This window comes from Etheostoma spectabile, chromosome 3 (genome assembly GCF_008692095.1).
Source record: "Etheostoma spectabile isolate EspeVRDwgs_2016 chromosome 3, UIUC_Espe_1.0, whole genome shotgun sequence".
NCBI classification, from domain to species: domain Eukaryota; kingdom Metazoa; phylum Chordata; class Actinopteri; order Perciformes; family Percidae; genus Etheostoma; species Etheostoma spectabile.
Genome location: NC_045735.1, coordinates 33,693,223 through 33,708,059, shown reverse-complemented (window position 1 = coordinate 33,708,059; position 14,837 = coordinate 33,693,223). Strand labels below are relative to the sequence as shown.

The window sequence follows — 14,837 nt, the reverse complement described above, 5'->3', positions numbered from 1 at the left end:
AGAGGTGATTTGCTCGAGGACAACAGACCACTTAGTAATCATTGAATTTTAAACATTGACTGCTGTGCGTTTTAAGAACCAGCAGTCCTGCTTAAGCTGTGCCTTGTTTCTAATCTGATTATCTGATCATCTGAATGCTTGTATTACTGCCACGTAAGACTTTGTTGTAGCAATTTCACCACTTTCCCAGATCTCAGCAATCTTTGAAGAGTACAATTTTCCCCATATTCATGAATATGTGTGTAGAAATGTTCTTACTTAGCGTCCAAAATAAGTGGGCATGCCGGATTACCGTGGGATTCATGCCACAAGAGCCCTGTGCGTATTTTAGTAAATCAGAATTATTCTACCTCTCCGGGAACCATCACCTTATCGTGGTGGAGAGGTTTGTGTGTCCCTATGAACCTGAGGGCTGTGTTGTCTGGAGCTTTGTGCTCCTGGTAGGGTCTCCCATGGCAAAGAGGTCTCAGGGGAGGGGCCAGACAAAGAATGGTTCAAAGACTTCGATGGTTGAGCAAGGAAGGGATAGAGAGACCCCGCCCGGAGGAAGCCCGGGGCCCCCGTCTGGAGCCAGGCCCAGACGGTGGGCTCGTGAGCGAGCGTCTGGTGGCCGGGTTTGCCACGGAGCAACGTGGCACCTCTCCCTCCAGCCCATGGATCCAAAGGGGTTGGGTGCGCTGCTACATGGGTGGCAGCGAAGGTCAGGGGCTTTGACGGACCAGAACCGGGCGGCAGAGGCTGGCTCTGGGGACGTGGAATGTCACCTCTCTGTGGGAGAAGGAGCCGGAACTTGTGCGGGAGGTGGAGCGCTACCGGTTAGATCTGGTGGGGCTTACCTCTACGTCTCGGTTCTGGAACCGTACTCCTGGATAGGGGTTGGACTCTGTCCTACTCCGGAGTTGCCCATGGTGTGAGGCGCCAGGCGGGTGTGGAGATACTCACAAGTCCCCGGCTGAGTGCCGCTGCGTTGGAGTTTACCCCGGTGGACGAGAGGGTTGCCTCCCTACGCCTGCGGGTGATGGGGGGGAAAACTGACTGTTGTTTGTGCATATGCACCAAACAAGAGTTCGGAGTATTCAGCCTTTTTGGAGACCTTGAATGGAGTCCTGTATGGGGCTCCAGAAGGGGACTCCATAGTTCTGCTGGGGGACTTCAATGCACACGTGGGCAATGATGGAGATACTTGGAGAGGCTTGATTGGGAGGAACGGCCTCCCTGATCTAAACCAGAGCGGTTGTCTGTTGTTGGACTTCTGTGCTAGTCATAGATTGTCCATCACAAACACCATGTTCGAACATAGGGATGCTCATAAGTGTACTTGGTACCAGAACACCCTAGGCCAAAGGTTAATGATCGATTTTATAATTGTTTCATCTGATCTGAGGCCGTATGTTTTGGACACTCGGGTGAAGAGAGGGGCAGAGCGGTCAACTAATCACCATCTGGTGGTGAGTTGGGTCAGGGGGTGGGGGAAGACTCTGGACAGACCTGGTAAGCCCAAACGGGTAGTGCGGGTAAACTGGGAACGTCTGGAGGAGGCCCCTGTCCGACAGACTTTCAACTCACACCTCCGGCGGAGCTTTTTGGACATCTCTATGGAAGCTGGGGGCATTGAACCTGAGTGGACAATGTTCAAAGTTTCCATTGCTAAAGCTGCGGCGGCGAGCTGTGGTCTTAGGGTTTTAGTTGGCTCAAGGGGCGGTAACCCACGAACACCCTGGTGGACACCGGTGGTCAGGGAAGCCGTCCGACTGAAGAAGGAGTCTTTCCGGGATATGTTGTCTCGGAGGACTCCGGAGGCAGTTGCAGGGTACCGACGGGCCCGAAGGGCTGCAGCCTCTGCCGTGACAGAGGCAAAGCAGCGGGTGTGGGAGAAGTTCGGAGAAGATATGGAGAAGGACTTTCGGTCGGCACCAAGGTGCTTCTGAAAAAACGTTCGCCACCTCATGAGGGGGAAGCGAGGAATCATCCAAGCTGTATACAGTAAGGATGGGACGTTGTTGACCTCAACTGAGGAGGTAATAGAGCGGTGGAAGGAGCACTTTGAGGAACTCCTAAATCCAGCTGACATGCCCTCTGTGGCAGAGGTGGAGCTGGAGGATGATGGGGGATTGTTGTCAATTTCCCTGGTGGAGGTTGCTGAGGTAGTCAAACAACTCCACAGCGGCAAAGCCCCAGGGATTGATGAGATCCGTCCAGAAATGCTGAAAGCTCTGGGTGTCGAGGGGCTGTCTTGGTTGACACGCCTCTTCAACATTGCGTGGAAGTCTGGGACGGTGCCTAAGGAGTGGCAGACCGGGGTGGTGGTTCCCCTCTTCAAAAAGGGGGACCAGAGGGTGTGTGCCAATTACAGGGGAATCACACTTCTCAGCCTCCCTGGTAAAGTCTACTCCAAGGTGCTGGAAAGGAGGGTTCAGCCGATAGTCGAACCTCGGATTGAAGAGGAACAATGCGGATTCCGTCTTGGTCGTGGAACAACGGATCAGATCTTTACTCTCGCAAGGATCTTGGAGGGGGCCTGGGAGTATGCCCAACCAGTCTACATGTGTTTTGTGGATCTGGAGAAGGCGTATGACCGAGTCCCCCGGGAGAAATTGTGGGAGGTGCTGCGGAAATATGGGGTGAGGGGGTCCCTTCTCAGGGCCATACAATCTCTGTATGACCAAAGCGAGAGCTGTGTCCGGGTTCTCGGCATTAAGTCGGACTCGTTCCAGGTGAGGGTTGGCCTCCGCCAGGGCTGCGCTTTGTCACCAATCCTGTTTGTAATATTTATGGACAGGATATCGAGGCGTAGTTGGGGCGGGGAGGGGTTGCAGTTCGGTGGGCTCGGGATCTCATCGCTGCTTTTTGCGGATGATGTGGTCCTGATGGCATCATCGGTCTGTGACCTTCAGCACTCACTGGATCGGTTTGCAGCCGAGTGTGAAGCGGCTGGGATGAGGATCAGCACCTCTAAATCTAGGCCATGGTTCTCAGCAGGAAACCGATGGAGTGCTTTCTTCGGGTAGGGAGTGAGTCCTTACCCCAAGTGAAGGAGTTTAAGTACCTTGGGGTCTTGTTCGCGAGTGAGGGGGGACTATGGAGCGTGAGATTGGTCGGAGAATCGGAGCAGCCGGTGCGGTAATACATTCGGTTTATCGCACCGTTGTGACGAAAAGAGAGCTGAGCCAGAAGGCAAAGCTCTCGATCTACCGGGCAATTTTCGTTCCTACCCTCACCTATGGTCATGAAGGCTGGGTCATGACCGAAAGAACGAGATCCAGGGTACAAGCGGCCGAAATGGGTTTCCTCAGGAGGGTGGCTGGCGTCTCCCTTAGAGATAGGGTGAGAAGCTCAGTCATCCGAGAGGAGCTCGGAGTAGAGCCGTTGCTCCTTCGCGTCGAAAGGAGCCAGTTGAGGTGGTTTGGGCATCTGGTAAGGATGCCTCCTGGGCGCCTCCAGCTGGGGGGAGGCCTCGGGGAAGACCCAGGACTAGGTGGAGAGATTATATCTCCAACCTGGCCTGGGAACGCCTCGGGATCCCCCAGTCGGAGCTGGTTGATGTGGCTCGGGAAAGGGAAGTTTGGGGTCCCCTACTGGAGCTGCTGCCCCCGTGACCCGATACCGGATAAGCAGATGAAGATAGATGGATGGATAATTATTCTAAATTGAAAGGGACATAACTGCTTTTTGAAATCAGCATACTGCAGCGCCCATATTTCTGGTTTGACATAAAGCTCTGGGGGGAAAAAAGAGGGGGAAGTACTCAGATGGTTTACTTAAGTAATATCAATACAACAGTGTAGAAATACTACAAGTAAAAGTCCTAAATTCAAAACCTTATCTAAATGACCCTTTTCAGAATAATACATTCTATACTATAGGATTCAAATTGATGCATTTGTGTTCATCACTTTAATGTTGCAGCTAGTAAAGATGGAGCCAATTGTAATTATTTTATAAACTGCTGTTTATATTATTTTTCAAATAATATACACTACTGGTCAAAAGTTTGGAGCCACTTATAAATTTCCATACCGCTCCATTATAGACAGAATACCAGCTGTTTTGAGTGGGTGGTTGATCTTTAATGCAATATATACATTGCCCATTATCCACAACCGTTCATCCAATGTTCCAAAGGCACATTCTGTTTACTAATCTGATATCATTTTAAAAAACTAAGTAGAAAAACATTGGAGAACCTTTTTGCAATTATGGAAGCACATAATGTAATCTGAAAACTGCTGCCCTGGTTAAAAAAAGCAATGCAACTGGTCTCAGCTGGTATTCTGTCTATAATGGAGGGCAATGGAAATTTCTAAGTGACCCCAAAGTTTTGACCGGTAGTGTATTAAAATCTATTAGTTTACATTTGGTATTAATAATTAAATCTACAAAGTAGAAATAAATATATTGGAGTAAAAACAAAAACAGCTTCCATAATTAAAAGATTCAATACAGATGCTGGTGCTGCAGCTACACCTCCTTTTAGTTGTACCTGTCAATCAAGTGCTGCTATAATGCATTTGAGCAGATTTGTGAGATCTTGGGTGCATTTAGTAAACTTAATGAGTAATTTCTTAAGTTTATAGCCAAAATCAAATATTGCAGAATTTAGAACGATACCATTTTAAACAAAATAGCAAATACAGCATTACTTAACTAAAAGATGTCTTAAGCTTAATGCATTTAACTTGGTGCTTCACATGAGTCTTTTCTTTCTCAACACCAAAACGGTTGCTCTGGCTCTTAATAGTCAAACTTTGACCCAGGCAGGGGTAGACCCAGGATCATTCTGGCAAGATTCCTAAGAGGGTCCCTAATAGGACATATTTATTTTTGTATGACTCTGGTTGGAAGATTTTGTTTTTCAGTAGCAGTTCACGGGAGATGGAGCGCAAGGAGTGAGAGTGGATTACAGAACAAAAAGAGAAACTTTAAAGGGAGTTGAAATGTGCATTGTTTCACAGATTCACATGCACACGGAATGTGACTATTTGGGATTTAGTGTTTGCTCATCACCACTTTATATTTGTTATGTGCTTTAGAAAATGTCTTTGATATTTTGATTTGTTTTGTGACAGGACAGCTGAAAGGAGATTAAAAAGGGGGAATGACATGCAGCAAGGGCCGCAGGCTGGAGCCAAACCCGTGCCAGCTGCGTCTGTACGTTTCTCCACCTGGAATGGTAATGGAATGGGGAACCCCATCAAGAGGAGAAAGGTTATCTCCGGCCTTAATAAAAACATTAAAAAAAAACACATTATGTGATGTTTTTGCACAAAACACATATGTGGAAAATTGTATAGAGGATGGCTAGGATATGTGTTCCATAGTGTGGGGTCTAGCAGGAGTAGAGGGGTCATTACACCGACTAGCAACCACCTGCAATTTAAAATAAACAAATTAAGGATATTTCTGGAAGAGTTATTATCCTGGCTGAAATACAAGGACAATAACTAATTCTGGCAAGATAAAAGCACCTAATCTAAATGGTCATGCATTTTTTAAGACTTTTTACAAACTTTAACTAAAACTGCAAACTCTTACAACGGGGTCCAATCCTCCTTGCGCAAGTTGGCCCCATTGACCCGGAGAGCCCACGAAGCGCTTTGCTGCTACTGTGGTCCACGCACTAGCGAGCTTGGACCCCTAATTACAAGCTGTAGGGAATAGCAATTTTTATTTGATAATGGATCCGGTGGGCTTGCAGCCCGCAGGGCCCCCAGAGCCTCTCTGACATTACATAGAATTAATAAGATTTTAGGCTTGGTTGATATTTGGAGAATTTTGAACCCAGCTGGGAGAGACTATACATTTTTTTCGTCAGTGCACAAGACATCCAAATATTCAATTCCGGCTCCCTCTGCTATAGGATGTGGGATAGGAAATACTGTAATATCTGTTCATATGTTGGTCTGCCTACACCTGCTGCCTCAAAGTGATAGAAGGTGCTCTTATATGTGGTACCTTAACGTCTCTCTTTTACAGGAGCAAGAAAATATAGAATGGTTTAGGTCTGAGCTGACCACTTGGTGATCCTCTGTGTCAACTTCAGGGGTAGCATGGGAGGCCTTACAGGCTGTGATCAGGATGCCCATTAAACAACATGATTTATTTTGCACTGGTAGAATTATAAAGTGAAATCAAAGTCACTGGATAGCCTGGGAAACCTGACTAAATTAAAATACCAATATAATAATATTCTATCTTGAAAGGTTGAATTCTACGGAGCCCCAGAGGTGACATGAAGGAAAAAAAATAAAATCAAGGAAAAACAAAAATGAAATTACAAAAAAACATGTACTGGAACAGTCACTTTTGCAAGATCTTGACTTTGATTTGCGAGATCTTGGCTTCCTTTTGCGAGATCATGACTTTGTTTTGTGAGATATTGAGTTTTATTTGCAAGTTCTTCCAAATCACAATTAATAACAATTAATAAGGCTAACCTAGCTAGGTAGCACAACATGATTACATTACTAATTAATACATGCCGAAGTGAAGTGTTATAATGGACATTGTTGTTGACTGTTGATGTCAATGACTGAAGGCTAACCTTAGTAGCTGGCTAGTATCTAGCCAGTAGCACGACATGATTACGTCTCCTTGGTTGTTTAAATACATTCATTGTTTATTTTGATATGCATGAAACAATCAGGAACAATAAAAACATAATGTTTACAGTTAGTGAATATGTTATACAATGAAACAGTTCAAGAGTTCGCCACATAGCTAGCATAGCTGTGTTAAGAGAAGCAAGCTCATGAACGAGAATGTTGCTACGACAACACAAACTAGCGCTAATGACATCAACAGTAAACAACATGGTTCATTATAACACTTCTGTTTGGCATGTATTAATTACTAATGCTTATCAAAATAAACAATGGATGTATTCAGACAACTAAGAACATGTAATCATGTCGTGCTACTAGCTAGATACCAGCTAGCTACTGAGGTTAGCCTGCAGTCATTGACATCAACAGTCATATAGCATGCAGGCTAGCTAAGTTAGCCCTATTGTTTGTAGGATTTCCAAGAACTTGCAAATAAAACTCAAAATCTCGCAAATCAAAGTCAAAATCTCAAGATCTCGAAAAAGTGTTGGTCCCCAGTACATGTTTTTTTTTGGAGAACATTTTTTTCCCCCCCTCTATGTTACCTCTGGGGCTCCGTAGATTTCAATTTATTCAGAGAAAGACAAAATTATTTTGATTCGGGAGACAAAGCAGGAAATCAGTACAGTATCTGTAGGTATTAACAAGATTTTTAAAGAATTTTACACTGATTGCTGTAGGTCATTATTTACCTCTACTGACTATAGGGGAAATTTCAAGCGGTAATAAGGGCCCTGCTTGCAGGTAAGGACCCATGTCCTTCATTTTTTAAACAGTTTGCAAGAGTTTTGTTACTCAACTGGCTCCACGTCTGTTAGAGGCATATAGAGAAGCACTGGAAAAGGTAGGTAGGCTTTAATAACTTTCTTTGCTAAGAAAGGTAAAGAACTACCAAAAGAATTAAAGAATTATTGCCTAATTTCCCATATTCAGTTAGACATTAAAATGATTTCAAAATGGTTGGAAAAAAGATTAAATACTTACTTCTCTAATTCATCCTGGTAAGGTGGGGTTTATACTTGGCCATAGCTCATCAGATAACATCAGGTGTCTTATTAATATTGCATGGTCTGTAGTTTATAGATAATCCCCCAATAGCTGCAATTTCCCTAAAGGCGGAAAAGGTGTTTGATATGGTTGAATGTTCAAATGTTAGTAATGTATGGGTTTGGCAGCATTTTGATAAAGTGGATTAAGGTGCCATATAAGCACCCAGAGGCTGCGGTGCACACTAACGGGTTACTTTTTGACTATTTTGCTCTTGGAAGGGGAAGACAGGGCTCTTTCTTCTTTGTTGTTTGGTTTAGCCATAGAGCCTTTGGCAGCAGCCATAAGCGGGAGGAGACTAATTTCCCAGGTGTTATGGTAAGAGGGGTAGTGCACAATCTTATGTGGATGGTATATTACTTTTTTTTGTCCAAACCTAGTAGATTAATACCCTGTCTACTTGGGATCATTACTTTTTCACAGCTCAGAACTGTTAAGGGTAATCCGGTGCATTTCAGTGGGCCAAGCAAGGTATATCTTTGTATTTTATTCCCTCCACAGTTAAAAGACCTAGTTAAAGTTAATTTGAATCGATTATTGAATAAAATATCTTCTGATGTTAATAGATGGGCTACTCAATCTTTCAATAGCAGGGAATCATCAGTCAATTTGATAAAAATGGCTTCTGTTCCCAAGCTGTTGGTGGCCATCTTGGTTTGAAAGTGCCGGCATCCAGGTGGTCTTGCGGTGTGTCTGTGGCGCAGGGCGTGTGTTATTAAAGGCAGCGATTACTACAAGCTGATGTGAATGACCAGAGTAAAGTAATGGGCGTGAATGCCAATCTGCAATCAATTGGATACTTGCGATTGGGACATCCCTAGTCTCTATATTTCGTTCAACCCAGTTTCAGACTGCTCAACAGCCACCTCTACTATTATTAGTTATTCGGTTTTGTCATCATGTCATACTGCTATAATTGTATTTCTATATATGAATCATATTTCTGTAGTTAGGTCTCTCTCTCTCTCTCTCTCTCTCTCTCTCTCTGGTGCTTGCAAACAGTGTTGGGTCCCAATAGCCACTTCCAATATGGATCCAATTCCCATTTGGTAAAATTTCCAGTTATTATAATAGTGCTATGTATCACATATTTGAATCTTTTTTAATCTCTCCTTGTTCTTTTTTTATCTGCATAAGGTAACTTAAAAGACATTTAGGTAACTTTACCAGGCTGCTCATGAAGCTGACCACAGCTTTCAATGGTTAAAATAAAAATTTAGAAACATCACCTGTTTATAATTTTTTATCAATTTCTTTGTTCAATCAATTATCACCTGGGGCTACTTCACATTTGTAAGTAACAACGCAAAGCCAGGTGAAAAGAAACATTACTGGTACGAAAGCCACTTCTGTAATCTGTAAAGGGACGTTTATTTACACTGCTGCTTAATAACCATTAAGCATCTACAGAGATAATTTTACCATACCACATTTTTTCAGGTGGGGAATGTTTTAGATAAAAGAAGGGAGAAAGTGATACATTTGATCCACTGTCCACCCTGGAGTGCTAAGAATCAAGCAAAAATGTTAAGCAAGAGAAAATCTGCACATAAACACCTGTATTTGAGTGTGAGTGACAAGGTTCTGTGGCAAAGCACTGAGGAGAAAAAAAAAAAATTCTCTCAAATTCAGACATTGCTTGTTGTATACGCTGGTAAAAAAAGGAGACAATAAAGCTAAGAAATCCAACCCATGACAGAGGGAGGTCAGTTTATCAGAATATTTCATCTAGAGACCATTTTGAACACCAAATTTCTTCTGTTGGTGTGCAAATATCCATGTGAATTATATTAGTTTAGATCTGATTAGCAGATCTGATATTGGATTAAATCTGATGAGCAGATTGGACCTTGCATGGCAGCCTCTGCCTTGAGTGTGTGAATGAAGTGAAATGTGGCATGTAATGTAAAACACTTTGCGTGGTCAGAAGACAAAAAAAAAGCGCTGTATAAATGAAAGTCCATTTACCATTCATGTCTTTTTTAAAGTGTGTGTGTAAGTGTAGACTTATTAATATTAGTCATAAGATGGAGAAACATGATTTAAGTGCAGATGAAATGTTCTGAGAAAATGACTCCTGGAGAGCACAGAGTCAAGAAAGAAAAGACGAGAGAATGCCAGTTTCCTGGAAACTGTTAATTGAAAATACACCGAATGGTGCCAATATTAGTACAATGATTTTAAGAGAGGGTTGTACACACAGCTGAATATGGAGAAAATAATTAAATGTTTCCATAGAAACCAAATTAAACCAAGTTTTAAAAAATGAAGAAAAAATAAAATGCAAAAAAATAAGCTTTTTTTTGCTTTAGGGGGTAAAGTGTCTGAGGGAAAATAGATTCTCCAAACTTACTGCTTTTTTGTTTTCCTTTTTTTCTTTTACTGTTGCTTTATTCAGTAGAGAGTGGCAAGTAGCCTACAGAACAGAGATGAGCACAATCATGGTCACAGCAACAGCTATACAAACACACACACAAAGACGGACGGGCGCACACACACACACACACACACACACACACACACACACACACACACACACACACACACACACACACACACACACACACACACACACACACACACACACACACACACACACACACACACACACACACACACACACACACACCTAACCACTCAAGGTGTATGGACATTCACATCTAGTAAAACATAGGAAAATCAAAACCACAGTTAGAAAAGTGTTCATCGCTGCTCAGGGAACTGCAGCGTGTCCATGCATGCGAGTGGTTTGACTTCAGCAGACTGTGTTATTCTGTGTGTACACAGAAAGGAAAAGGAAATCCAAGATGGTGAATGAGAAATCAAACATGTCAACACATGGAAAATACAAAATATGTGATCAGAAACCCAGACCTTATTTTAAGGGGCGTGGGGCATTCTAAATTAGTAATACATGTGTAAGACCTAAAAAATAATGTCTATTCATTCCGTTGTTGAGCGTGACTAGACAGAGCTGAGGAGTTTCCTTTTTACTGTAGTAAGGTTGAGAAAGCAGTCTGAGGAAATGGTATGTGTGTATTAAGGTTAGATTATAATATCATATGCCAGGTATGTTTAGTGATACAGACCAGTAAATTGCTGTGATCACACCTAATCCATAGTTTTTGGGCACGTCTGTCTCCTACCAACATTTTTAACTATGTGAAACAATCTTGCCATTTTAACTCCACAAGGTTAAATGGAAAAGTCTACGCGGGGGGAAAAGGAGTGAGATATCTGCATTATACCTGACCTGATCTTACAACCCTCTGGCTGTAATACACCATTTGTGAAAGGAATGCACAGGAGCAAAATGGAATCATATGGCATTTATAAACGGGGCGGCTGTGGCTCAGTGGTAGAGCGGTTGCCTGCCAATCGGAAGGTTGGTGGTTCGATCCCTGCCCCTGCAGTCATTGTCGAAGTGTCGTTGGGCAAGACACTGAACCCCGAGTTGCCCCCGGTGCTGCGCATCGGAGTGTGAATGTGTGCGAATGTTTATCTGATGAGCAGGTGGCACCTTGTAAGGCAGCCCCGGCCACAGTGTATGAATGTGTGTGAATGGTGAATGTTCCCTGTAGATGTAAAAGCGCTTTGAGCAGTTGTTAAGACTGGAAAAGCGCTATATAAATACAGCACATTTACATTTACATTTACATATAGCTGAAAAGATCATCAGACTTTAAAATTATGTTTTGCTGCATATAACTAACATTTGAGAGGCCAAGTCTAATTTGCTTTCATAACATTGAGGTAAATTTGGGCCAAATTCCGGTTTAACCGGTACAGTCTGGTGTACAACGCTAAACCGTTTTGGTTTGACACAAACTAACGTATATTTTCCCCGAGCATTCTGAAGGTCAAGTAAGGAGCTTTCTGCTGCGGTCTGAAATAAAACTGAGTATCACTGGTGCCACCACCAAATGCAAACGTGTATGTTATGTACATGGATGTATAAAAATATAGCTCCTATGTAGTTAACTACTATCAGAATCAGCTTTATTCACCAGGTATGCGGACACATACGAGGAATTTTTCTTTGGAGCACCGTTACTCACACTGTGCTTACACATACAAAAACAACCAAAACAAAAATATACACACTAATATATACACAATATATACATACTCTAAACAGAAACAATATAGAGGCATGAGTGCAATGAAGAGATCAATAAAATTATTTTAAATGTGGAGCATATTGCAAAAAATCCTGGGATAAATAGTATTATGTTATTATATTACAATATGAACATATGAACAGTTATGTATTAAGAAATGAGAATGATGAATAAATAAAAAATAATAAGTGAGATGTGAGAATGGGAAAGATGATAATACTAAATAAGTGGAATAATAACTGGAACCAGTGAACAGGTGCTGTAGAGACAGTGTTACTGGGTTATTGACCAGAATTGAACCTGACAGTGGGTCAGAAGTCAGCTGTTCAACAAAGAGGTGGCTTGTGGGTAGAAACTCTTCCTGAATCTGTTGGTTTTGGCGTACAGTGCTCTTTAGCGCCTTCCAGAGGGGAGAAGCTGGAACAGGTTGTGTCCGGCGTGAGATGGGTCTGTAGTGATGGTTCCTGCCCGTTTCCTGACTCTGGATGTGTATAAGTCATGAATGGTGGGCAGGTTGGCACCGATGATCTTTTCTACTGTCTTTACTGTCCGTTGTTGTCTGCTCCTGTCCTTTTTGGTGGCAGATCCAAACCAGACAGTGATGGACGTGCAGAGGACAGACTGGATGATGGCTGTGTAGAAGTGGGTCAGTAGCTCCGTGGGCAGGTTGAGCTTCATGAGCTGGCGCAGGAAGTACATCCTCTGCTGGGCCTTTTTGATGATGGTGTCTGTGTTGGGCTCCCACTTCAGGTCCTGGGATATAGTGGATCCCAGAAACCTGAAGGATTCCACAGCAGACAGAGGGCTGTTGAGTATGGTGATGGGGGGAAGAGTGGGGGTCTCTTCCTGAAGTCCACGGTCATCTCCACAGTTTTGAGCGTGTTGAGCTCAAGGTTGTTCTGACTGCACCAGAGAGCCAACTGATCCACCTCCCGTCTGTAGGCCGACTCATCACCGTCCCGGATGAGGCCGATGACCGTTGTGTCGTCAGGAAACTTCAGGAGTTTAACAGATCGGTCTCTTGAGGTGCAGTCATTGGTTTAGAGGGAGAAGAGCAGTGGGGAGAGCACACACCCCTGGGGGGCGCCAGTGCTGATAGTCCGTGTGCTGGATGTGATGTTCTCCAGCCTAACCTGCTGACTCCTGTCAATCAGGTAGTTTGTGATCCACTGACAGGTGGAGGCTGGCACAGTGAGCTGGGAGAGTTTGGACCTGAGGATGTCAGGGATGATCGTGTTGAACGCCGAGCTGAAGTCCACGAACAGGATCCTTGCAGAAGCCCCTGGAGAGTCGAGGTGTTGCAGGATGTAATGCAGTCCCAAGTTGACTTCATCATCCACCAACCTTTTAGCCCTGTAGGCACACTGCAGGGGGTCCAGCAAGGGGACTGTGATGTTCTTCAGGTGGGCCAACACCAGTCTTTCAAAGGACTTCATGACTACAGATGTCAGGGCAACCGGCCTGTAGACATTTAGTCCAGAGATGGAGGGTTTTTTGGGGACTGGGATGATTGTGGAGCGTTTGAAGCAGGAGGGAGCTCCAGATAGCTCCAGAGATCTGTTGAAGATTAGAGTGAAGATGGGGGCCAGCTGTTCTGCACAGATTTTCGGGCAGGATGGTGACACACCGTCTGGGCCAGGAGCCTTCCTGGTCTTCTGCCTCTGGAAGAGCTGGCGCACATCCACTTCACAGATCGTGAGTACAGGTGAGGGGTCAGAGGGGGGGAGGTGACTGATTGAAGTGTGAGTTGGTGAGTTGGTGTGGGGGAGGGGTGTGACTGTGGTCTTTTCAAACCTACAGTAAAAGCTATTCAGCTCGTCAGCCAGTCGTTGAGGACCAGCAGTGTTGGGGGATGGTCTCCTGTAGTTAGTGAGGGTCTGCAGGCCTCTCCACACTGACCGAGGACTGTTGTTTGTAAAGCTGTTTTCCAGCTTATTAGCATAGCTCCTCTTAGCTGCTTTGATCTCTTTGGTCAGTGTGTTCCTGGCCTGGTTATACAGGACTCTGTCCCAACATCTGAAGGCCTCCTCTTTTGACTGACGGAGCTGCCTGAGTCTGGCTGTGAACCAGGGTTTTTGGTTGTTGTATGTGCAGAAGGTTTTAGTCGACACACACATGTCCTCACAAAAGCTGATGTAAGATGTCACAGTTTCAGTTGGTTGGTCCAAATCAGTGGCTGCAGCCTCAAAAACACTCCAATCAGTACAGTCAAAGCAGGCCTGTTAATCCAGCTTTGACTCGTTGGTCCATCTTTTCACCCTCTTAACAACAGGTTTAACAGATTTTAGTTTCTGCCTGTATGTCGGGACAAGATGAACCCGACAGTGATTGGAGAGTCCCAAGGCTGCACGTGGGACAGGGCGATAGGCGTCCTTTAATGTAGTATAGCAGTGGTCCAGTGTGTTAGTGTCCCTGGTGGGACACTTAATATGCTGTCTATACTTTGGGAGTTCGTGGCTGAGGTTTCCTCTGTTGAAGTCCCCAAGAACAATGAGCAGGGAGTCAGGATGTTTTTTCTCCACGTAACTTGTCTAGGCGGCCAGGTGCAGTAACGCCTCACTGACACAGGCCTGAGGTGGGATTTAGGCGGCGACCAGAATGAACAAGGAAAACTCCCGCGGTGAATAAAAGGTTTTGCAGTTTATGAATAATGAGTAAGTGGGGGCTGCATGATTTTTACAGCACTTTGACACCTGTGCCCCAACCTTCGTTAATGTAGAGACAGAGTCCGCCTCCCTTTTTTTCCCCTGTGAGCTCCAGTACGCGATCCGCCCGGTAAAGATTGAATCCCGGGAGGAGAAGTGCGCTGTCCGGGATGCACGGAGTGAGCCAGGATTCGGTAAAGCAGAGGGCGGCCGATCTGCAGAAGTCCGAGTTAGTTCTGTTAAGGAGCAGCAGTTCATCCATTTTGTTGGCCAGAGAGCGGACATTCGCCAGGTGGATAGAGGGGAGCGCAGTGCGAAAGCCCCGCTGCCTCAATTTAACAAGCGCGCTTCCCCCTCCGGCATCTCCGGTGGATCCCATAGAGAGCTGCTGCGCCTCCAACTAATAACTCCGAGAAAGTTCC

At 44.5% G+C, this 14,837-nt stretch overlaps 1 protein-coding gene across 3 annotated transcripts in view; it reads right to left on the bottom strand.

Annotated features, from left to right (window-relative positions):
* nf1a (neurofibromin 1a) overlaps nt 1-14,837 on the bottom strand; it is a 256,060-nt gene that overhangs the window by 124,917 nt on the left and 116,306 nt on the right. For 2 of the 3 annotated variants that reach the window (XM_032506717.1, XM_032506726.1), the window contains exon 30: nt 10,003-10,065. The exons of the other annotated variant lie outside the window; for it this stretch is intronic. In XM_032506717.1, the coding sequence (XP_032362608.1) occupies nt 10,003-10,065 (63 nt within the window). The remainder of the gene's footprint in view (nt 1-10,002; nt 10,066-14,837) is intronic. 3 annotated transcript variants of the gene reach the window in all.